General features: G+C 38.2%; 1 protein-coding gene across 5 annotated transcripts in view; it reads right to left on the bottom strand.

Annotated features, from left to right (window-relative positions):
- Positions 1-23284, bottom strand: part of DCLK1 (doublecortin like kinase 1) — a 220634-nt gene extending 197350 nt beyond the window's left edge. For all 5 annotated transcript variants that reach the window (XM_062514708.1, XM_062514709.1, XM_062514712.1 and 2 more), the window contains exons 1-2: positions 22909-23284; positions 13313-13659 (exon numbers count right to left, since the gene is read on the bottom strand). In XM_062514708.1, the coding sequence (XP_062370692.1) occupies positions 13313-13659; positions 22909-23284 (723 nt within the window). The remainder of the gene's footprint in view (positions 1-13312; positions 13660-22908) is intronic.
- Between the last annotated feature and the right edge of the window lie 548 nt (positions 23285-23832).

Genomic DNA, 23832 nt, shown 5'->3' on the forward strand with positions numbered 1-23832 from the left:
TCTCACAGAGGGCAATTATCTAGTCCCATGCTCAGCTTCATATCCACTCCTTAGTAATCAGCATACCTTTCTCTACACCCCTATTTTTAAGTGATTTAAATTAAATACTAATTTAGAATGGAATTATGTACACCTTGATAAAGGTAAAATGTCTTGGGTTTATTTTGCTTAAGCTTTCTATTTATGTGTTATCCATCATTTTCTGCCTAACACTGATTAGGACTGCAAAGGTGGAGAAGTGGGATCTTTGCTCCTTCTAGTGCAGCACACCCACTATACCTTGAAGAACAGTTCCAGCTCTACTTGACAAGCTGAAAATTACTCGATACCTTTCCTTATCTTGGAGGGGTTTTGGTAGTAAGTTAAAAGGCTTATTTCCAGGTAGCAATCTAAAATAATACAGAATAAAGCAAAGCAAAGTTGATAGACTTTTTTAGTAAGGCTTTGTTCCCAAAGAACAGAAACACTTACTATACAGACAGACTACCATTGATTTGGGATATAAAACCTTCCCACACACTCTACCTAGGATATTCCAGGGGAGAAAATTTGGAGCTTTAAGTAAAGTTGCCAGTCACCTCAGGATTTCAGAAGCCATGACAGACTGCATGAAAAAAACAAAACAAAACCAAACCAAAAAAAAAAAAAAAAAAAAAAAAAAGGTAAGCATGAGGACTACATAATAATCAAAATGTTTCTGTTTCAATCCTGCAGCGGGAGAAGGTGCTGCAGTTTGAAACTGAAGCCAAGGGAGAGCCTCTCCTAGCCAGGAGAGGAACCAGGAGCAGTGGTGAAGAGCCTCAAGTATCAGTCATCTTTTTAAGAGCACCCGCCTCTAATTTCAGTAATCCTTCTGATTATTTGCCTGTAAGTGAAGCAGGCAAAGTTGAAGCTTTCCTCTTCCTACAGTGGTTTGAAGTGGCATTCAGTTGTTCCTCTCCTCCTCCTCCTGTAACATTTAAGAGAACAGTTCCTACTGAATGCTGTGAAAAATGACTGGCATTCAGTTGGACTCGGCACAAGAGAAACCAGAGCTTCATTTTCTTTTCTAGGACAGCCCTCCTCCATCTGCAGATGGAAAGGTTAGGTTTTTACAGGGATGCTGTATTTAAAAGCTGCTCCTCCTACAGTGTCATTGAAGACTTGCCAGAGAAATGAAAATCTCATCCTTTCATTTTCATCACCTCCCCCCACAAATAACCAAAGAATGAAGCATAGCAGGCTCTATACCAGGCTACCTCATTTAGATACTGCTGTTTAAATGGGTTTTAAATCAAGCTGCAATATATTTTTGTTGGAAAACATTTTTTAGCAAAATCACATTCCTACAAATACCATTAATCTATAACGATTCCCATACATCTTAACCAATTTGCCTTTTTGATCCCACATTTAAAACTCAGTAAATGTTTTAAAACTGCTGTTAGCTTCATAACATTATTTCTTGCTAATGTCTTCATGAAGTTGTCTGATTAAAAAGACATTCAACTGAATCACTTTTTATCAAGAACAAGAGTTCTTGAGTAAGTGTATTCATTCTGACAAATACTTCACCTCAAAATATCACACGCTGACTGCTGGAATACCTATACATAATTATAAAAGATTTTATTTCATTTCACTCTTCTCTTATAGAAATTGAGCCAGAGAGAGACTTTACCTAGTTAGTTGGCATGTCCAGAATGCAGATATCAAATTTTCATTTCAAGTTTATTTGCTGCTAAATTCAACAACAACAAACAAACAAAGTATTAATGTTCCTGGTTCTTAGCCAGTTAGAATAGCCCAAATCTTCCTATACCATCCCTTGAGATATTATGTTTCTCAACTGTTGCTCATAGCGATCAATTGATGGCCAATCAATGCTAATATTAGTCCAATTTTCTTTACATAAAGTACAGAATTTTTAGTTTGCCTATCCCTGATGAAAAAAGCAGATGTGAACAACTGCACTCACAAGTATGCTAATCAACTGCAAAAGCACTGCACACCTCTATATGCATGGTTCTCCCACCACCTCATAGCAATGCAATGTTCAACACTTCTTGTGTTGAAAATCTTCACATTGTGCTTACTGCTCTCTCATCTGGTTCCTGTTCCTCTAGTACTGACAGGCCACTTGATTATTCTTTCCTACATGAACTGCTTCATATTTGCTTTATTAAATTTTACACTGATTGCAGTTCTTGTTCCTAATTCATCAAGATCACACTCTGTTTAAAAAGATTACTCCAGAGTATTCACAATGCTCCCCAGTCTGCCCCAGAACAGATATGTTCTGGTTCAGAAACTGAAACATCCAAATATTACTTCTTTTTCTCTAAGACCTATAGGCAGCCTTCTTTTTCACAAATGCACAGAACAGGGAAGGTGCTGGAGCTCAGGAAGTATTTTTATGCAGCAAGAATAAAAGAAGTACAAAAGCATTTCAGACAACAATACGGGCTACTCAGATGACAGGAGATAATAAACCCTGCTAGTACCACCATACCCACACAGGGGCACTGACCCTACACATGCTTAGGTAGCTAGAGAAAAAAGTGGATGGAAAAAAAAAACTATTCTGTATCGGAGTCAAAAAGGCCATATATGGACTTTTTTCATGATTGTGATTGTCTACATTTTTAACCTTTTTATTCTTAATCAGTGAGACAGAATTACAGTATGCATGAATTAATTCTCGTGTGAACACAGGGTTTCTCATTATCAGTGCACAATGTGCCAGGACCATTCCCACAACACACTCACCTCCTTCTCAAAGTTATTTCCTCACTGAGGAGCACGCAAGCATGCCACTTAAACACTCCATAAACTGCATTAGCTTTAACTCAGATTTTGTGTGGGTGCAAATGCAAACAGATTTCATACATAGGAAACAGCATAAGGTTAAAGAAATCTTAGTTATAAGCATACAAGATATACTAACAGAACGAAAGAGCTGGACTACAGAACTGAGATGTGCTCAGGAAACCATTTCACACAGAAACTCCACAGAAAGCACTATTTTTCAGAATTTGCTAGCTTTTAAAGAAATTTTAATTTTTTTTTAATTTTAAAATTTAAAATTTTAACGAAATTTTTAAATAAAAGTTGTGACAAGAAATGAAAAAATGAGATAATACTGAAAGACAAGAAGTTAAAATAGAAAAGAAAATTAAGGAGACTCCTAGAAAACCTTCAGAAGCAGTTAAATGATTCAGAGGTAAATACAAAATCAAGAAAGAGAACATGAAACAGCAGGATATTTCAAGGACAACTAGAATAAAGGAAGAGCTAAGGTTTAGCTTCTGCATGCATGGTATATAGCAGCAGCTGCAGTTTGCAATTCAAATTACTGTAAAACAGACATAAAACCTGTCTGCAAAGGAAGACAGGTGCAGGTATTTTAAACAGCAAACACTACTCTATATTAAAAGTCAGCATATCCATTTTAAGCAATGTCTGGTTTCCCTCCCTTTTAATCAAAGCCATTCCACCCTGGCTATTCCACCAGATGCCCCTAGTTGTCCCCTATTGCCTGGCAGCTTTGAAAAAAATCATTGCTTATAGCAAACCAAAAAGATAATTAAAAGCAGTTCAAACTGAGATTTCATTCTCTATTCACTTGATGAGTAACTGTCTCTTACAATTTTAAGCTGTTAAAGCTCAGAGGAGTTTTATTTAAAAGAAGTTTCTGAGATTCAACATTTAATGGAAAACTAAATCCACTAAAACAACTGATTTGGGAGAGGCAATCAGCCTTAACTACTTAACATGAGTTTTATTTTCAGAATCATCCAGCTGAATTCAAAACACTATATAAAGCTTTGCTGCTTCCAGTGGGAGCATACTACAGTCTTCTGCCTTGCTTTCTCTAGTTAGACTCACTTATCTCTGATAATTTCAGACCCATTTGTGCTCATTTTTACCATGTGTAAAGTACTATGTCCTGTCCTCAAGTCCCCAAACACTTCTTTGCTCTTCAGTCCATGAATTCAAGGATTCAATCCTATGGAAGAAGCTTCATTCCCTCTCTAGCAGCTTTGCCAAGCAAAATCACCTGCTTGTAGCAGATAGTCTGACCTACTTCAGAAGTTTCTTCATTAACCAGTGACATCAGGAAAACCGTCTCAAAAGAGTTTGATTTATATATAAAAAAAATCTAAGCCATTCTCAGAGCACTACTGCCTTCATTCAGTACAATGGAAATATTTTCACCTACTGGTAATTGTATTAGTTTCTAAATCTGATTGAGTCTGGACAGTCTGGCCCCATGAACTGGCACACGGTACTGGGACATAGATCAGAAGAGATTAAGTCAATACTTCCTCCAGGATTGAACAAATTAGTTTCAAGCTTAAAGAGAAATGGAGGGGGGAAAGAGGCAGAATACATGGTACATCAGTGATTTGATATTACATAATACTGTTTTCCCTGAAGATCCTCTCAGTTTCAGCTCCAAAATTCACATCTAAGAAAATGAATTGCACCTCCAACATAGGAAAGAATTCTTCTAGAGGTAGAGACCTGAATTCATCTTGAATACCTTGATGAGCACCTGAAAAGTATGTCATTGCCCTAGACTTCTTTCTGCATAAGAAGAATCACAACAGACAATTCCAGACTAACTAGGTTGAATACTCAAAAGCATTTGTGTTTCTTGCCACTCACTACAAGCAACAGCAAATTGTATGGCTTAAGAAGCTTCAAAGTATTGAACGCAAAATGTTTCGCAGTTTACTGCAGTTTCAGAAAAGAATCTGGTTTCATAAAAAACTTAATTAGAAAAACAAGGTACAAAATTGGGCTGTCACTACCATTTCCTCCACTGTCATTAATTTATTTACTTTGCCAGTATCAATTGCTTTTTGAAGCGTTTGAAAGACCTTGGCTTGTATAAATGCAAGGATTAGTTTTTAGAGAAGAACACAGCTAATGACAGAATATTTATGTCATTTGTCCTCTCAGTATTCATCATTCACATAAGCATTTTCTTCTACACAACAGCTTGCCAAAAGGTGTTGAATAGGAAACTAAGTGGAAAGAAACAAGTAATCAAGGACACACTTGCACTAAATCTCAGGTAGCTGCTCAAACTTGAGTTTGATTAAGGTATCATCCTTTAGTTTCATTAACTCAACTTTTTTCAAAAGAGGCACTAACAAGGTTTTCCAAGTGTTTGTGTAAGAATTCAAGGCCCAACATCCAAAGACATAATTACAAAAATACTTACACTAAAAAGGAAATATTTAAGTTCTCATAAGCTACACGGCAGAATCAAGATTTTTTCCTATGAATACTATAATTTAATTTCTCAGGAAGGAAACATGTTACAAAAAATTGTGAGAGGAAAATGCTGGGTTTTTTCCTTAGCTGATGCTTAAGATTCTCCTAAATGGTTAGAAATTCTTAGTCCTCCTGTAACAAGTAATTTTAGAAGGAACAGAAACAACCCAGCAAATCCAACATCCATTATAATTTTTTCAAGTATTATTACATTGTACCACTTAAGAGATAGGAAATGCACACTTTGCCAACAACAACAACAACAAAAAAAGCATTACTAACCATAAGAGCTTCAGAGAGTACTAAGAAAATCATCCCACTGAATACAACTGTTTCACAATATACCATGAAAATCTTAAAACCAATGACCTCATTTGATTCAGACAAAGTTAAAAGGCAGGGGGAGCAGAACAGAGAAAGTTTAGGATGGCTACTGTTTGCAAGCATCACAAAGAGGTTAAAGGTTTCAGCTGTTCCCAAAGAACTTATTTGGTCCCAAGGATTGTGTTTCACTGAGCAGTGGAAACTCTTCTCTATGACCACTGGTAATCTCATGCCTGTCTCCACAAAACAGTCGTACAGCATCATCAGAGAAATCTGTAAGCACTTCTCCAAACTCTCTTCCATGAAGTAATTAAGAAAAAATTCCCCACAAACTCTCCATAACAAGATCAGAGTTGAGGATGTTTTATTTTGCTTTTCTTCTCCTCCCCCAGTCATCAGTAAAACACAAATCAGAATTTAACTGGATAATAAAAAATAAATTATATAAAGCTGTTCTTGGTTACATTGCATACTTAAACAGCAAAGTCCAGATGCAGAGGAAAAGGATCCTTACTGTAGAAATGGATAGTTCTGAACGACACCACCATCTTCTTTCCACTAAGAAACACTTCATCACACAATACAAAACTGCACCTTGAAGACTTAGAAATTACTCTTCCTTAAGAAAGGCTTCTGACAGTACACAAACTCTCTAATGAGTATCTGGATATCTTTAAAGACACTAAGATCAACTTATGTGATATTTGACACATTCTGAAGAAGGTATGCAAGTTATCAGTCTCATTCAACCAATAACAGCTCTTGTTTTGCACAGCAAACAAAAACTTGAGAGAAAAAGTTGGGTTTTGCACAGCAAACAAGTCTCTCCAAAGGATGCAGAAGATGGCATCTTCTTAATTTTCAAAGTCAGTCTACAGTTCCTGTGGGATGCCAGTTGGCAACCATGGAAACTCCTATTGTGAGAAGCTTTTGGAGACAGAGCAACACAGTTGTCAGTCTCAGCTTAATAAGAACCGACCCTAGACAAATGAATGAGCACACTGCTTTCAGTCAGGAATGGGCTTCTGTTCACTCCTTCACATGGAACTTTATCTGAGTAACAATTAAAATTGTTAGTCAATGTCATAACATGACAACGAAACCGCCTATCCAGAAGCACAAGAGTTCAAGGACCTCACATCTAACACCAGGATAATACCAATTGCCAGAAAATTTTCTACCCTAGCACAAATTATTTTAAACCAGTTTTTTATGCTTTTTTAAAAGTACAGTCTAATTTGTAGTGGAAATCCACTTTTCTCAACAGTAATTGCAAGAATTTTCCAAGACCCCCAGAACTCATCACAACTTGCTGAAAAACACAATTGTCAATCATCGATATTTTTTGTTTGTTTTTCAGTGTCTTCAAGAAGGGGCCTTTTCCTCAGTAGTGAGAAACAAAAACTCATATTTTTAATCCTTCCCCAAAGTCATTTTCAAAACACCAAAGCTGGAAATTTTACATCTTCCAGAGGGGAAAAAAATTTAGATTAAATATACTGCAGGCAAGAAGGAGGGAAAGTGAGGGGCATTACAAGCTGGAAAGGTGCTCTTTTAGGGTTTTTTTAATGTGTCTCACAACTACATAACATGATGGTCTGTCAGCATTGCCCAGACAGGGCCTAAAATTCATGTCTAAAATTAGCAGCACAGGTATTTTCTGATGGGTATGGCCTTCTAGCATTCACATTAGGAGCCCATTAGGAAAGAACAGCTCGTACAGTGTAAGCACAATGGGTTTTGGGACCCCAGATTGTAGTCCTGTATTAAAGTACCACCTCAAGAGCCATTGCTTCCCTGTTAAAATGCTTATGTGAGCTGGAGAAGTCATTTTACTTAATGTTTTCTCACAATGAGTCAGGATCTGAACAGTTACACCTCACAGATAATTCACCATGGTTCTCTGGTCAGTCAACATCACCCAAGTGCCCATGGCTGGCAGGGAGCTCCAAAGCCTTCAACAAAAGGGAAAAGATAAAGTTACTGTGCTGAGATACAGAAGATTAGATGCACTCAACATTTTTCCTGTTTTTGAAAGATGTGGACAACAAATGCTATTTTGAGTGGATTGTAGCTAAAGTTTCACAAATAAAAGAATATGCACAACCAGTCACCCTTAAAATTAAATGAACCTTCTATATTAAGAGTGGAATTGATTACAAATGCCAATGTGAATCAAAATTAGGGGCACACACAAAACGAGTCACTTGCTGCACATATTTTATTTTGGTTAACATTCCTTTGGTCTAAATTGTTGTACAATATACACTACCCAAATGCTCAGGTGAAAATGTTATTCTGTGAATGATACCTACCTTCAGTTATGCAGGTGTTTCTGTACCAAGGAAAATCCAGGTCTAGAGAAAGATATTTGAGACGTTTAATATGTCCTACAAAACAGTACCTTTGGCCACAAACAAATTGTGCAATACTTAATGTACAATACAGATGTTATTAGCAAATATTTCTCACTTGTTAAGAACAAAACCATGAAGAAATGCCCATTTTTGGTGTAGGTGCAAATACTTTTGCTTCCTTAAGAGACTATTTTTTCTACAACAGCAGTATTCCTTTTAAAAAACTACAATACCACATATCTTCAGAAAGAGAAGTCCACAGGAGAGGGACTTTTTTTGCATCACAACATAGCCAATTCATAGAGGGTTTCCACAAAAAAAAAAAAAAAAAAAAAAAAAAAAAAAAAAAGTATTACACTCAATGAAGAAGCTTCAAGCTTTCCAGCACTGTGATGTTCCCTCTCCTTCCAGCCACAATTCTTTAATAGCTATTTTAATGGCTTAAAACAAGGTTATTGAGGAACACTGAGGGACAGCCTATGCCTCACACTGTACCCTCTGTAAGTTGTATGTCTTTAAGTACCATGGCTGCATTTCATACCTGTAAAGATTATTTGATTTGTGATAAAATAATTATGAGGGAAAAAGAAAACAAAACAACAGCTAGCGACTTTTATTCTGGTATCTCTGGCACTGATCATTTACCTGTCTGGAGTCAAATCAACAGAATAATGCATAAACTGAAAAATAATTTGCCTGATTGCATCTTGTTAAGCTAAGCAAACCACCTGTTCAAATAAGTAGGCGCTATTATAAACCAGATGTTTGCTCTGCCAAAAACAAACAGAGGATGTGCAAGGTAACAAAGCACTGCTGTCCAACCTTTAGTCTTTGTCAAAACATGCAACCTGTAAAACACCCTGCACAAATATACACATCATAATACTTTTAAAAATGGCACCATTTCACAATACTGCTTTTAAATGTGACCTTGATTAGTTTTCTCCTATTCTAGTCGTTGTTATTCTAGAAGTGCACCAAGCAAACAGAAACCAGGAAACAGCTTGTGACAAAGCAACTGGGCTCTATCTCCACATGCAGCTTGTGTCCTCAGTGTCTGCATTGTGTCCACACACTACCTTTTAGAAGGCCATTTTTTAATGCACATGAAACTAAAAATGCCACCTTCTGTCAGGGAAAGGTTAGAAATCAAACAATGCAGCTACAGTAAAGCAAGACATTTCAGTCATGAGAAAGTATTTCTTCTCTGTGCAAGTATGTGGTGATATCAAGGGTCCATGCTGACAATAACTCTTCATGAATTTAATCACCAGGTTAACCTAAAAAATTGAGTAGTCCTCATAGTAAGAGCATGCCCTCATTATCTGTATTCCTACAGGCAGCCCTTACACCTACTCGTTCTATTTTTATTTTCCTTACATAGCAAAGTTGGCAAGGAAAATGCCTCAAGATCTCCCCCTGGAAAGCTTTTGAATTTGGCCTGTGCTCATGAGACTGTTAAACACTTCTGAGAGTCCCACCATCTTCAAATGTAACACTGTGGTACAGGGAAGTAATTCTTTCTCTAGAGTACAAAGACCCTGGTACTAGCAGAAATTAAGTATATCTATAGAAGTATACATAAGCTATTCCAGACACTGTGTGAAGCCTATCCAGCTCTGAAGAGTCATTAATAATTAAACTGCAAGAGTATGCTAAATGTGGGCCACTGATGTGCTTTATGATCAGATTGCAGATCAGATTGTATATTGTGCCCTTTTTAGCACAAATGAAATTATGTTCTAAGGCTTTGGAGACCTCAAAGTCAAAATACAGATTTTGATGGGCTATAAGGAAATGCAAATAAGCCACTAGTTACCTTGTTTGTAGTAAGGAGAAACATTCTTTTTAAAAATAAAACTCAAGCAATGCATGAAATCCTAAGTCAATACCCACCCAATATTCAAAACCATCAAGTTTTTGTCCCTGAACTTCCAATGACCCAATGAGACAGGCTGGTTAAATTTATTGGGGTTTGCTTTTTTGAGGATTGCTTTCTTGCGGTTTTTTGTGAGTTTAGTTTACTTCTTTTTTTTTTTTTTTTTAAATTTGGTTTCCCCTCAACCCCTTTCTTCTGCTATTCCAGCATTAAAAAGTTGAAATGGCTAATACAACATACCTACTTAGGTCCTGGAGTTCTAAGAAACACTCACAATGTAAGATGTTCATCAAAAGTTATTACATTTTCCAAAACCAGGAATGAATTTTTGAGAAAGGGAATCAACTGGATGTCAAAGGAGAGCTTTCTTCCTAACAATTAAACTTTCTTCAGGTTCTGATTATCCAAGTACTACCTCTTTCATCAAGACAGGCTCTTTACATTGCCATTAAATTTTATAGGCCATCATTCACATTAATTCTTAACTGAACAAAATATTTATTAACATCTTTTAGATATATAGATCAAAACATTACAACTAACAAGACTATTGGAGGACAAGTATTTAAGAGTACTATTTTTCCATGTGTAGTGTCAGTATGGGACAACCACCTAACTTGGATGCCCAGTTAAGTCTCTAACTCCTGCTACTTTCTTCTTATTAGACTGAGGCGTCTAATTATAGTACCCAACAACAATATACATACTACCCTGTCCACCTGCACTAACTATACAGGGGGCTCCCTATTGCTACAGAAGGGCAATTTCAGTCTTGGCCTCATAAAATAACTTAGAAGAGAGGACAGTACAAAACAGCCTGTCTCCAAGTTATATTCCCAAAGAATGATCCCAGGAGAGCTTTATTCTGTTATCCTTACAGTAAATTACTTTTCTTGATTCAGAGCTATAAGATTTTATTGCTTCTTAAGTTAGCTTCTTAAGATTTAATCACAGATTTGTGAGGTTTAGCCCCTCAGCACAGGCTTTTCCAGAACCTTCAGAGCTCCAGCAGGAGGTCACAGTAGAAGTTCCCAACTACAAATAGTACTGGAAAAATTTTGGATTTGCCATGGATTTCCTCCCAGTAATAATTCACAGCTTGAATTTAGCAATCAAAAAAAATCTATCATCGTGTCCCCAATGCCATCTGGGAGATCAGGCTTTTGGCAAACTAAAATGGAGCAGCAATTGCCTAGCAGCACAGGAAATCAATGACTTCCCTGCTCAGAGCTGAGCAACAGGCTGCTCCTGCTGAGCACGGAGTCATTCATTTCCCTTCCAGCCAGCAAAGCTGCTCTGTACATGGAGAAAGCAAAGTCTCTGTTACACCTGCAGGATACACACACCCCGCTTCCTCTAAACTCTGACCTTACCAGGAGGGTTAGACAGCGAGCTACACCAATTCCATGTGTATATCAAAAGGGGAAGGAGTGTGGAGATTACAGTCTCTTGGGAGAACTTCTGGACACAAGAGTTTCACATTACAAGGTAGGTAAGAAAAATACCACTGATTTAAACTCAAGTCATACCTCATGAGTCGACAAAGATTCAACTGAACTATGCCAACATAAGGGCCAAGAAAATCTGGTCATCCCTTTTGCCCCAGTAGTAGGCTAATACTAGACAATTTCAGGAATTACAGCTCCAAAACAGGTGTAAAGGGTTTTTTGTTGGGTTTTTTTTTGTTTGTTTGTTTGTTCTAAACACAATCATTAAAGGGGAGACAAAAGATAAAAGTGAACACATTATCCAGGATGCAACACTGGCATCCCTCCAGGCTGCACTTCTTCAGATCTAAATCATGAGTTTATTTACATATAAAATACAAAGCACATATATTCCTTTTCCATTCCTTTTTTTACTGAGAGGGTTTGCAGGAGCTGGAATTATCACTAAAGGTCTTCTGTCAATGTCATAGCAGAGATCACCACTGACCTCTGCAGCTTTAAAATCTCAACTCCTTGCCCAAATTTACTAGTGTTAGTGTTCCCTAGAGCATGAGACAAGGTAAGGGAAAACAGGAACTGAGAGTTTCCTCCAACACACACTTCACCTTTGCTGCACACAAAAAGAATTTTACATCCATATTTTCCTCCAGGACAAAGTTCCCAAAAAAGTCACAGTAAGGAGATCATTGCAGGCATGTACACAGTCGCCAAGAACAGTACTACTGTGGGTAACTGGTGTCAGAGGTTACTGATACAAAAAAACAGATGGAGGGGACTTCTGGTCAAGCCAGACTTGGCCCTGATTTGAACCAATGCTCTGAATAAGCAGCTTGTCCTTTAAACAGCCCTCTCTGAGATCAGAGAGCACTGCTGTAGCTGTTTCCAGAGCTATGCCTGCACAACAGCCCCAGTAACTGCAGATGTGTTAGGACATCACCAGATCATGCAGAGCATTTATTTACTGTATCAGGCAGACTTGGCAGCATCTCACAACAGCAACACTGTTTGCTGCATATCTGTGAATCATTGAACCTATAGCTGTGTTTTTACAGATTCTATTACAGCAAAATTACTGTGGTCTCTAGCAGCTTCTAGCTTCTCAGGGAGACTTCTTCATTTTAATAAGTTACATCTGTAAATGCAAATATCTGCCTTATTTCTCTAGAGTCACCATTGCCCTAAATCAATTCAGGTCATGCTGAAATTAGCCTTGCCCTTCAGCAGGTTAAGAGCTTCTCCCATTTTATTATAATTAATACACGTCCATAGAAAAATTACAAATAAAGTGAAAGACAAAATCGAAGTAGGATTATTCTGTAATTTTGGGGTTTTTTTGTGTCCCTCTATCCCCAAGCTCAATAAGAAGCTACTCAAAAATCTCACTCTGCTGGAATTCAATAAATCAGCAAAAATGAGACACTGCCTGAAGGTATTTCACAGAAGAAATAACATGTAACCTACAAGAGACTCCTCAATAAATGTGAGCACCACACGTAATCCTACCTGTATTCCCGCAATAGGGAAACAAGCTCGTTCATTTTCTAAGCTTGCACCTTCTTCATTGTCCATTTTAGGTGCAATAAGATTCATCATTTAGTCACTCTGGAGAGCAGTAGGTCTGCATTTATCATGGTGAAATGCATCCTCACTGTTTGTTGTTACAGTTTACGGAAAGCCAAGTACAATGACTCATAAAACTGCTGCAAGAAAAAGCTGAAACAAGTTAACAAAATGAGCTTCTCTTAAGTGACATTCTTCATCCTACATTTCCGGTATGCAGAGCCAAAACCACATCACACTTTCAACTAAACAGATTTAGAGCGATTATTTATCATAAATGGCATGACCATCACCAAGGCCAAGTAATGCTTCATGGTGTTCCTGAGCTGCTCACAGATCTTAGGTACACCACAAGCAGTAGAAGATTTGGCTGTACGTTCTAGAGCACATGGGACTATTTTCTTGTAACGTACTATTCTTTTCCTTTTGGAAAATAGTATTTTCTTCACGCTGAGAATGGTCATCATGAAAATGCTTACCTGCTTTCCATCTAGTGTGTACAAGCGTTTAACCACCCCTGAATCCAGCTTGATGGCATCGGTTATATCAGTAAGAACCTGTTCAAATGAATGTGCTGTCTTCTTGTTGAGCAGAATCCGGACTGCTTTCCGTGGCTTCACTCCGCTCCTGATGATAGTGACCAGTTTAGGCCTAATGAAATCCTTATTCTCTTTTGTATCTGGAGTACCTCCTTTAGCAGTGGCAAGAGATGGCACCGAACGAGAAGTAGAAGTCGTCTTAACATTCACTGACCAGTTTGGGTTTACATTCTTGGTGTACTCCAGTTTCTTGAAGGGTTCTATGGAACCACACACATAACTCTCCCCTGTGAAAAAAGCAAAAGTCCAGCAAGTCAAATTGGAGAGGGAAGGAAAAAAGAAAAATGCAGAAAAATACAAAATCAAATCCTTCTCAAATTATTAAATATTATTATCATTCTTGATCTAAAGTGCATAAATACTGATCTCTTCCTTTCTTACATGCTACTGACTACAAAATGAGTGATCTTCTAAAGATCGCTCTTCAGCTAACTGTTTAGTAAATACTGTTACAAAATCCTTGAAAGCAGCAGTTTTCTTATCAGAAAACACTATTTGCAGTGGGGATCACTGCTGTTAGTAAACACAGTAAACAGTGTTTGGATTTCACCAGCTGCCCAGCCCCAGCACATTATCACAGTACTCCCCCAGCCTTCATGCTTAAGTCACTCACTCTGAAAAAAACAGCAGGCCCCAAATACTTCAGAGGAAGTACTATGGAATATGACCAAAAAATACAGGCTATATAACTTTTTATAAAAAGGTGGATGAAAGTGTCATGGAAATTTGTTAGCATTTGATTTTTTCCAAGCTTTAGGCATCATAAACCCAGGATATGTATAGACAAGAAACCTCCCTGTATTATTTACTGACTAAATATATAATATGTGGGGAAATGAAGATAAAGATTAATAATTACAGACTTCTCATCACAATAAATTTACCATACTTAGAAGAAAAATAGTGGCTATTAGTTTGTCTTTCTGTTGGAGCATTATCTACAGTAAAATAGTTTTGCAAATACCACACCCCCACAACTTCTGGGGAACTAGAAATCAGCCAGAAAACTCAGCACCCTGTAGATTAGCACCTGAATCCAGTCCAGCTGGAGGCTGCTGTGTAAGGTGCACCTGCTTGCGGACTCCCAAACTCTCCCTTGAGCTTGAATCTGTGGCTGTGCTGGTAGCAGCACTGGATGAGTTGAATCAGCTCAGTGAATATACCAAAGACACTACTAATTTTGCAACATCAAGCTGATCCAGTTCATCCTCTGTCTGGGCAAAAACAAACAAACAAGCAAACAAGCCAAACAAAAAATAAAAATCTGCAAAGAATCCAACACTGGATCCAGCAGGACTGTGCCTTTTGGCAGCCTGCAGTTAAATCACAAATAATGCAAGATCCTGTCCTGAACAATACCACAGGGACATCCGAGATGTTTTAGTTTCTTCTGGGATCAAGAGTTCACTGCATGCTAACAACACAGAGGCCTTCATGTCAGAAATTTAGCCCAGGGTAACACAACCAGAAGAAATTTCAGTGGTGCACCTCCTATGCCAAAAAACATGTAAGAGCCAAGGATTTTATAATGAGTCCTTCCCCTAAGGAAAGGGGCCTCACAGTTCAATCATTAAAAGAAAAGTAAGTATTACAAATTTACTTCTGGACAGAAATTTTAAGGTTTCAAGGCACCCAACCCAATTCCACATATATTAGAGCACACAAGTAATGCAGGCAAGATACAGAATCATCACATTTAGAAATGGAGGAAGGGAACACCGGGACTTGAGGCTTGGATAAAGGTAGGCTCTTCCTTTTAGCCATTGCATGTATATATATAAGGTAGATAGATGTGGATATGGAAACATCAGAATAGAAAGGCCCCCTACAGTAATGAGTGATTAAACAGTGCAAGTTCTCTTTTATCCATCTCCCTGTCCAATTGTTCTAGTATTAGCTACTCTGTCGCTGCCAGGTCAGAACACACCCACAGAACCACATCCACAAAATTAGTTTTTAAAACCAAAAAAGTTTCAAGGGAAAAAAAAATAAATCCTACTATGAGTAAGACTGCTCTCAATCCAATAAATACCTGCTCTATAAAATAATTTGCAGAAGTCTATTTTATAAATTTTTAAGCAAAATTTATTCTTGTCTACACTTTTGCTGTAAGACCCAAAATCCACCAAGTCTTCAAATTAAAACTCGCTTCTCAATGGGTAAGCTCATAAATAAGTGTCGATACACAGTGTACTCAGAAGATTTACATTTAATTTATTAAGTCTTTTGGTTCCCCTTCTTGAAAGGACAGCGTTCCACATGATTTTTGATATCAGCTACACTTAAAGGTCAGATGTATTCCTTGTAGCATTTAACTGCAAATCAGCTCTTCATTACAAAGCTAAATTTGTATGAATGATCATTAAAAAAGGACCAATAGAATCACTGAAGGTTCAGGATTGTTTGAACATAAGTATTTTTGCTCTTTCCTCATTTCCAATGGTACCATATTACATCATTACATTAAGATATTTTTTCCCTTCAAAAGGCTTATATTTAGCTACAGACCACCTTAGAGGTACAGCATCCAAGGCTACTAAGATGAAATATCTTTGGTAAGAACCATTTTATACAGGCTAACAGAAATACAGATACTTCTCACATAACGTTGTTTTTTAAAACTATTGTAGATGTTAGCCAGGGAACGCAATTTTCATGCATGCTGCTCCTAAGGGTCAGGCCTGTAAGAATAAAAATCTTTAGCACCTCTAGTGTTTGTATACAGAGGAAATCTCAAAGAAAAGGACAAAAGATCTTCATCTAGATTTTCATTATCTTTTTTTGTCCACCAGTACCTTCAGGAGAGAACACTGCAAAGAAGTTTCACAAGGGGCATGACTTAAAACTCCAATAAATCCATCTCCTGCTTTAGATATTGCTTCCTCATCATCAGCTTTAATTGGCAGCTGGAAGAGGAAAGTAACAATCTCCAGACACTAGATTCCTAACAGAACAAGTGTTGAGAAGGATTCTTTGAAGAAACTGGATTAAGCAAAGGGCACAAACAACACAGCCCATTTAAAAGTGTAGATTTGATTGCAGCTCCTCAGGAGAGGGGAACAAGTGTTTCACATGTCACTAATGGAATTTTGACTCTTGATTACAGTATCAATATCCATTAGGAAAATAAAAGGGGAACACCCAGCTGCTTTGGGAGGTCTGGCATCTACAAAAAAAAGTGATAACTACACCTTAGAAAGTACCCCTTTCCTGAAAGCTTCCTCACAGCAATAGTGCAAATGAAACACACAACACTGGAACCCTTCAAAAAAGATGCACAGCACTTGTTGGTCAATAACCCTACAATTTATTTTGTATAAACGCTCAGTGCTTCAGAAAATACCACGTGGAAAAATGAAATAAATCTTAGCACTGAGAAATTAATCAGAAAACAAATCACATAGAGTGGCAGATCCCAAAATATTGTTTTATGCTTAAAAACAACACAAAACAAAAATAAAAAATAAAAAAGAGAGAAAAATACCTACTACCTACAGTTACACATCTGTCAAAATTCAATGCATGTGACTTATTAGAGACATGCAACATTGGACGATAGTTCTTACAGGTCATGACAGACCTTCAAGACATGCTTCACTTATTAAACATTTTTTTAAATAATATCTGTGTGTACAAAGTGGTTGCTAAGGAGACATTGAATCACTTCACATAAGTATTGGAGCTTTCTTGATGCAAGTGTCTCCCTGTTTTCCACATTGGTATTAGCAGTTAGTTTTCCTTCTTCAGCTTGCTGATATTCTCCTTATAAGAATAACCAAGGCATCATCTCTTAAAAGCAATTTTTTGTGATGCTTTCTTGTGCTTAAGGTGACTTGGCCTAAAACAGCTTCATGAGGAAGCCAGTTAATCTTAGTTGGAAACCCTGGAGAGGGAAGAGAAAACCTGTCTGAATCACACAAGCAAAGAGAGAATATAAACCATTCTTTGTGGCAGTCAGGACTTGCCAATTTATGGAAAATAGCGTTGATTCCTTAGAGTACAGCATGTAGTAGGAATGTAAAGTTAATAAATTAATAAGCAGTGATTTATTGGGGTCCAATTCCCCAACAGATAGTCCAAAAAATACCTTAAGAGGATGGGGGAGGGACCAGAACCCTCAGCAATCCATGCCTAGGCATACCTGCCTTTTTTCACTTCTACCCATTGGTTTTATACATACAAAAGGAAGAATCTCAGTCTCTCAGGAAAAAGGACAAAAATTCTGACTGTGCCTCACCACACAGAGCAGATTGCAAAAGAAAGATGACCTGAATCAAATAAATTACTGATACTTGATAGCTCCCAAATGTGTTAGTTAATAGAACAATAACCTACTTTAACTACATTGCTGCTGCCTTGTCTTTCTGCAGGGTGTGAAAAAATACAACAGTCCAAAAGGGATGGAGCAGCTACAGGAAATAAATCTGACCCACACATGTTCACCTAGCAATCAGATCTCCTTTGACCTTACGAAGAACTTCTTTCACAAGCTTTCTTTCTACTCAGTTTAGACTAAAAAGTTCTTTTCGTCCTGATCAAAAGCCAAATAAAATACTTCCTCTGCCCCCTTAAATTTCTGAAATCCTGTTACAAGTAAGATAGACACTGTACACATATAAAAAACCACCACACCAAAAATAATGTAAAGCACCTAGAACAAGAAACTACAGGGACTTCCAATAAGCTGTTAAGCAAGACACAAAGAAAATCAACTGGCTAATGGATGAACAAAATAATCAATAAACAGTGCCAGAACAACCCTCTACTATTTTATGCAACAGGATCATTCAGCTGTTTGTTTATTAAACAATATAAGGATTGCAGCCATTCCTGCCACAGGATTCAGTCCAAGTTTCCCTAAATTTGATAGCCCTGGATCAAGTCCATGGTAAATACCCAGTGTAAATTTAATCCTACAAACAAATGTCCACATAGATTCAGCTCTACAAACATTTAAACAGATACTTTACTATTATTATTTTGAGAGCACATTACACATGCATATGAATCCTTCCAGCCCATCAATTCCCAGTTGCTGAGGTAGGCACGATCTAGAAGAAAAAAGCCATTAGCTCTAGAGAGCATCAGAGGCCACGTCAACCAACTCCTACAGTCTGGCCTGGATGGGCTTCTCACCAGCAACACCTGAGTTGTTGGCAGGGGCAGGCAGCAGGAATACTGGGAAGGAGAGGGACAAACTGAGATACGAGAAATGAGGTGACAGTAGGAGTGAATAGCAAGACCCATATACAAAACAAGTCAGGAACACCCGCAGCCCATCACTTCAGCAAGGAGATGCTGCCTTTGGAACCCTCCGCTGGCAGGCAGCTTCTCTGCTGTTCTGAGAACAAACTGCCTGCCTCCATCACGAGAGCCTTCCACAGTCCTCATGTGACCCAGCATTCTCTGCCCTGCAGCGAGGTTCACATCTCCCAAGAGTTATTAGCTGGTTACAGCTATTACTGGGTTCTAAAGCTGGTATATCTGCATCCTTTCAAACTGCTCCTTCAACAAGATTTCCAGCTCTGAGATGATCCCTCAGAGGCATTCATTTTTCTTTTTCAGAGTATTCTTTAAAACTGTTTTTGCCGTTATGCCTACATATAACATGCACACACAGATAGAAGTCTTTAGAATTGTTTGGCAGTGCACCCAATATTGACATGTGACTAAACTGTTTCCCAGTATGCTCTCAGCCTTGTGGTCTGGGGTTTTTGGTTGGTCTGACTGCCAGCTCTCGGCTGCAGGGTTAACTTTGTGGTAGGTATTGTAGTAACCTGAAACAATCAATTCTGATTCATATCCAAGACTCTGAGGCAATATTATGATAAAAATTAATGAGAAAGGGATGCAGTTCTGGCTATGGACGGATTCTGTGGTCTTTGCTCCACATAGCAGGACCCCAGGCATAAAAAATGTTCTTTTAAATATTCTTTGTTTCAGAGCTACCTTGCAATGTTCATGAGTTATTTTAGGGACAAGACCCCACTACATTCAGCTTTAAGGCTGAGACTTTTTTGGAGAAGCAAAGTCCTTTCCTGAAACTTGCTTTACAACTAAAAAATTTAGCCTTCAAGAGCAACTTCATCTTTATTGTTTCTACACGCTTTGATTGCGTGCCATGCCTAGGGAATAAAGTCATGTCACATTCAGAATCCACTCTTTAAACATAAGAGGGTCCTAACATCAGAGCTGACAAAGAGAAGGAACCTGAATCTATTGCATTACTTCCTTCATGTAGGGTGACAGAAGTTACAGACCATGTGAAGCTTTTTACAACAGTACATACCCCTTGTTATCAAATTCCAACAAATCTCACATGCATAAGTCTTAAGAAAAACAATAAACAACCAAACAAAAAGATGGGGGGGGGGGGGGGGGGGAGAAAAACAACCAAAATCAATTAAACTACAGAACACACAAAACTGCCATACCCAAGGATGTCATTACTTTCAAATCAAGAGAAAACATGTCCATGCACCTCAAAATAATCTACAATGCCAGCATACAGCCAATGCCAGCTCTGAACAGTATGCAGAATGAAACTAAATACAACTGAAAGAAAACAGCTCTTTTACAACCTTTCTCCTTTGGGACTGTCTTTCATGCAGTTCTGTGTATTTAGCTCTGGGATGAAAGACAGTAGCTGCTATCTCCTTTCCCCTAAGAGCCTCTCTGCCTTTATGTATTGCATGAGAAGGTAAGAGTACAGGAATTTCCTCACAGGCATAAAGGCAAAAACCAACTCTAAATCAAGGCTTTATACTTTTGCTTTACATTGCAATCACCAAATCAATGCCCTCCCCCCCCCCCCCCCAGTCATGTAAATTCGTAACAGTCTCAATAAACTAATTACTGAATTCACACAGGAAGGGAATAGTCTCACCATGAAGAAAGCAATGCTTCATATTTCAGTAGTTAGAGCTCTTGTCATTTGGCAAGAGGCAAAAATCAAGTGATTTTCCAGCTATTTAAACACAAAACACAGCTTCAAGCTAATTAATGCTGTACAAGACAAGCCAAACTCTAATAATTTCATATAGTAAGGATTGGAAGGGCCTTATGTAAAAAAAACATCATTGAGCAAGTAACATATGAACCCATGTTCCACTGTGAAGTTCTGTGAGTGAAACGACCCACCCTGCAGTTTTATAGGAATAAACAGAAGCCCCTTTTCAGATAGACTGAGGATATAGCTCTCCCTCACAAAGACTGACTTCTGTAAATCCCACAGTCTTAATGGGACAAGAAAACAAGACTGTTCTCCTTGAACTGTACCAGGAAGGGAAGATGTATTCATTGAAAGGGCAAGGGATTAAGTCCCACAGGATGAAAAGAAATTCCAAATGCCTTCTTTAAAACGAACCTAGGCTCTCGCGCTGTCATTCATTTTGACTGACTGTTTAATAACTGGTATTATTCTTCACTAGGATGCCAAAATATACCAATCTTACAGGTTGCTGGATTTATTTCTGAATTCACTTCTTTATTTTCAAAACTGGTTCTGACTGGCTGCAAAAGGACTGTGTTAATCAACATTAACATCAATGAAACTTGTTTCTTGTTGAGCATACCAATCAAATATGCAAATGCACAAAGATCACTTTTAACCAGATGTTGATTAATATTGGACTTTCCTCCAGGGAATGGATTTTCTCTAGCAATTAAATACTGTCCTGGCAAATGCAGTTTTAAGTGTGCCCCAAAACTGATATCATTGCTCCAAAGACCAGTTTCCATTTCACTACACCTCTGGTCCTAACCCCAAAACCTGTTACTTAGGCAGACAATCCCATCTCTTCAATTTTCTTTCTGAAGCATCTCCATGTTGTCCCCTATTTTCCTTTTACACAAGGAAGATTATCAAGAATATCAAGCTCTCAATAATTAAAAAGCTTTCCTGTGCTATGACACAAAAAGGAGACAACCCAGTGGTGGCTGAACACTTGCTATGCAAAGCTGTACTCCTCTCTCAGGAGCTACACTTGGTATTAAACTTTTATTCTTCTCTCTCCCTATTAGCCTTCTTCTGATCCTCTCATTACATCCTGATATTGCAAGTTCCCTCACCTGGTGCTAAAAATGAAAGTCATATAGAAATTACAATCTCTGTTGCAACTCTAAATTGGCTGTCTGGTAGCTATCTATGCTTTCTTTACTGGTTTGTCCATGACACACTGGGGCCAGGGGTAGGATGGAAGCACAAATGAACAAATTGTTCCACCTTTATTTTCTTGGAACAAAACCAAGCACCTGCATTTAAACTTCACAGGTAAGAAACACTCATTTATGGCCATGTGATAGTCAATGACTTCATACTCTGTACATTCTGATGTTTTACACTAGAAACCCACTGCAGTCCAGAAGCACTTCATGTTGGAAAAGCTACTTTTAGCTATTCATAAAACTTGTGAAAATTATTATTAATTTTTTAAGTTTAATATTCAAATTGATTAATGCTGACAGCTTCTTTTGGCAATAGAACTATCACTGAAGGAGTGATAAATTAGTTCTCAGTGGGCAAATTAATGACTGGCATGTCTGACATTTCACAATGGCCAAGAATTGTCAGTTCTGACCAAATGACTGGTGATGGTTTATATTGCAGGTACATGAGCCTTATGAGAAAACGTTAAGATCTCTACAACCACCCAAAAGGAGGTTGTAGCAAGGTAGGTGCTGGTCCTCTCCTCACAAGTAACAAGACAAGAGGAAAGGCCTCAAGTACTGCCAGAGCGGGATAAGATTGAGTATCAGGAAAAAAAAAATTCATGGAAACAGCTGTCAAGCACTGGAACAGGCCATCCCTGTAGTTTTTTAAGATGTGCAGATGTGGCACTTAGGGACATGATTTAGGGGTGGCCTTAGCAGTTCTGGGTTAATGGTTGGACTCAATGTAAGATGTCTTTTTCAACCGTACCAATTTTATGACTGGGGAAAAGGGATACGCTGCAGAGGAAAAAAGCTTACAGTCGAACCCAGCTGAATCACAGTTACTTTTAACAGGCTGTGGACATTTATGCCACTAAATGAGAGGCTAGTATTTTACTTAAGGCATATTTATCTGTAGAGAAGAGATAGAGCTCTTCACCAAGCTTCACAGACTTAAAAAATAAAAAGTCTGAACTGAATTTCACATAAGTTTCATTAGCACCACAGACCTTTTGAGGTTTAACACACTAAACTCTCATTGGTACTTGACCTTGCATCTTTATGAAAGGAAGGATTAGATGCAATCTTCAGGATCTAGGGCTATGAACACTGTGTTCAAAGGAAAAGGTTAGACATGTTCAACAAGAAGGAAATAAGTAGCAAGGCAGCAATATTTCAAGGCATTATTTAAGATATTCACAATTCTATTCAGATCACCGAAAACCCTTCCTTTATCAATAAGAATACCACTATCTCTTTTTGAAAGACTTAACAGATTACACAAAGGCTGACTCAACTTTACAACTCCAGATCTTACTGCTCACCTTCTACAAGCTGGTCCAAGGAAGAAATCTTCTTGGAGCCATCGATTGTGTAGATTGTTCTCACTCCCTGGGGCAGGTTCACATTGTCGGATAGAGTTCGGGTCAGGTCAGCCAGGAGAGCTTCAAAGGACCTAAACCGGTCAGGGGAGATGGCATATACAATCCCTTTGAAATACCGGTCTCCATTACGATAGAAACGAACTTTCTTGGCTTTCTTCTCAGAGCTCAGGGTCTGTAGAGTACGGGTTCGGTAAAAGCTGCAGTGGGCACTGTGAGTAGGGCTGGGTAAACCATTCACCCGGGACCCTCTACTATACCGCTGCGCTTTATCACGCTCGTCAAAATGCTCCAGCTCCATATCTCTCCCCAGGGACATCTTGAAGTTGAGCCTAAAGAATGCACAAGAGGCGAGAAAACACTTAAGAAACATAGAAGTTTCAAGGGAGCTCTATTTATAACTTCCTGTTTTATATGTTGTTCTTACAGAGGACTACCTTCTAGGTCGAGAAAAATGTTTGAATAAAACCACGCTACATTCACATAGTCACTTTACACATAAGTATCTTGCCATGCCTTAAGAACCACATTTAACTTAGACATTGTAATGACATCACTCATGAACCCAAATGCTAGTGATATGCAAACACTGAGAAGTGTTTTATTCAAGTTCAGTATCTTGGAAAATGAGGTGACAAAGGTGACCTAATGGAAAAAAGCAACAAATGCATCAGCTTTCTACTTTTTCTCATGTTATATTCAGGTGCTATTTGAGTCTGATCTGCCTCTTAGACTGCTTGCCCCCACTAAACTCCAGGTTCCAACTGTGATCTCAAGAGGGGTTGTTTCAGAAGGGCTGCCAGGTGCCAACAAATAAGCAATTAAGAAATTTTCAGAGGAATAGATCTGGCAGGCTGATAATTAGAA

The sequence above is a fragment of the Cinclus cinclus genome, chromosome 2 (genome assembly GCF_963662255.1).
Source record: "Cinclus cinclus chromosome 2, bCinCin1.1, whole genome shotgun sequence".
Taxonomy (NCBI): domain Eukaryota; kingdom Metazoa; phylum Chordata; class Aves; order Passeriformes; family Cinclidae; genus Cinclus; species Cinclus cinclus.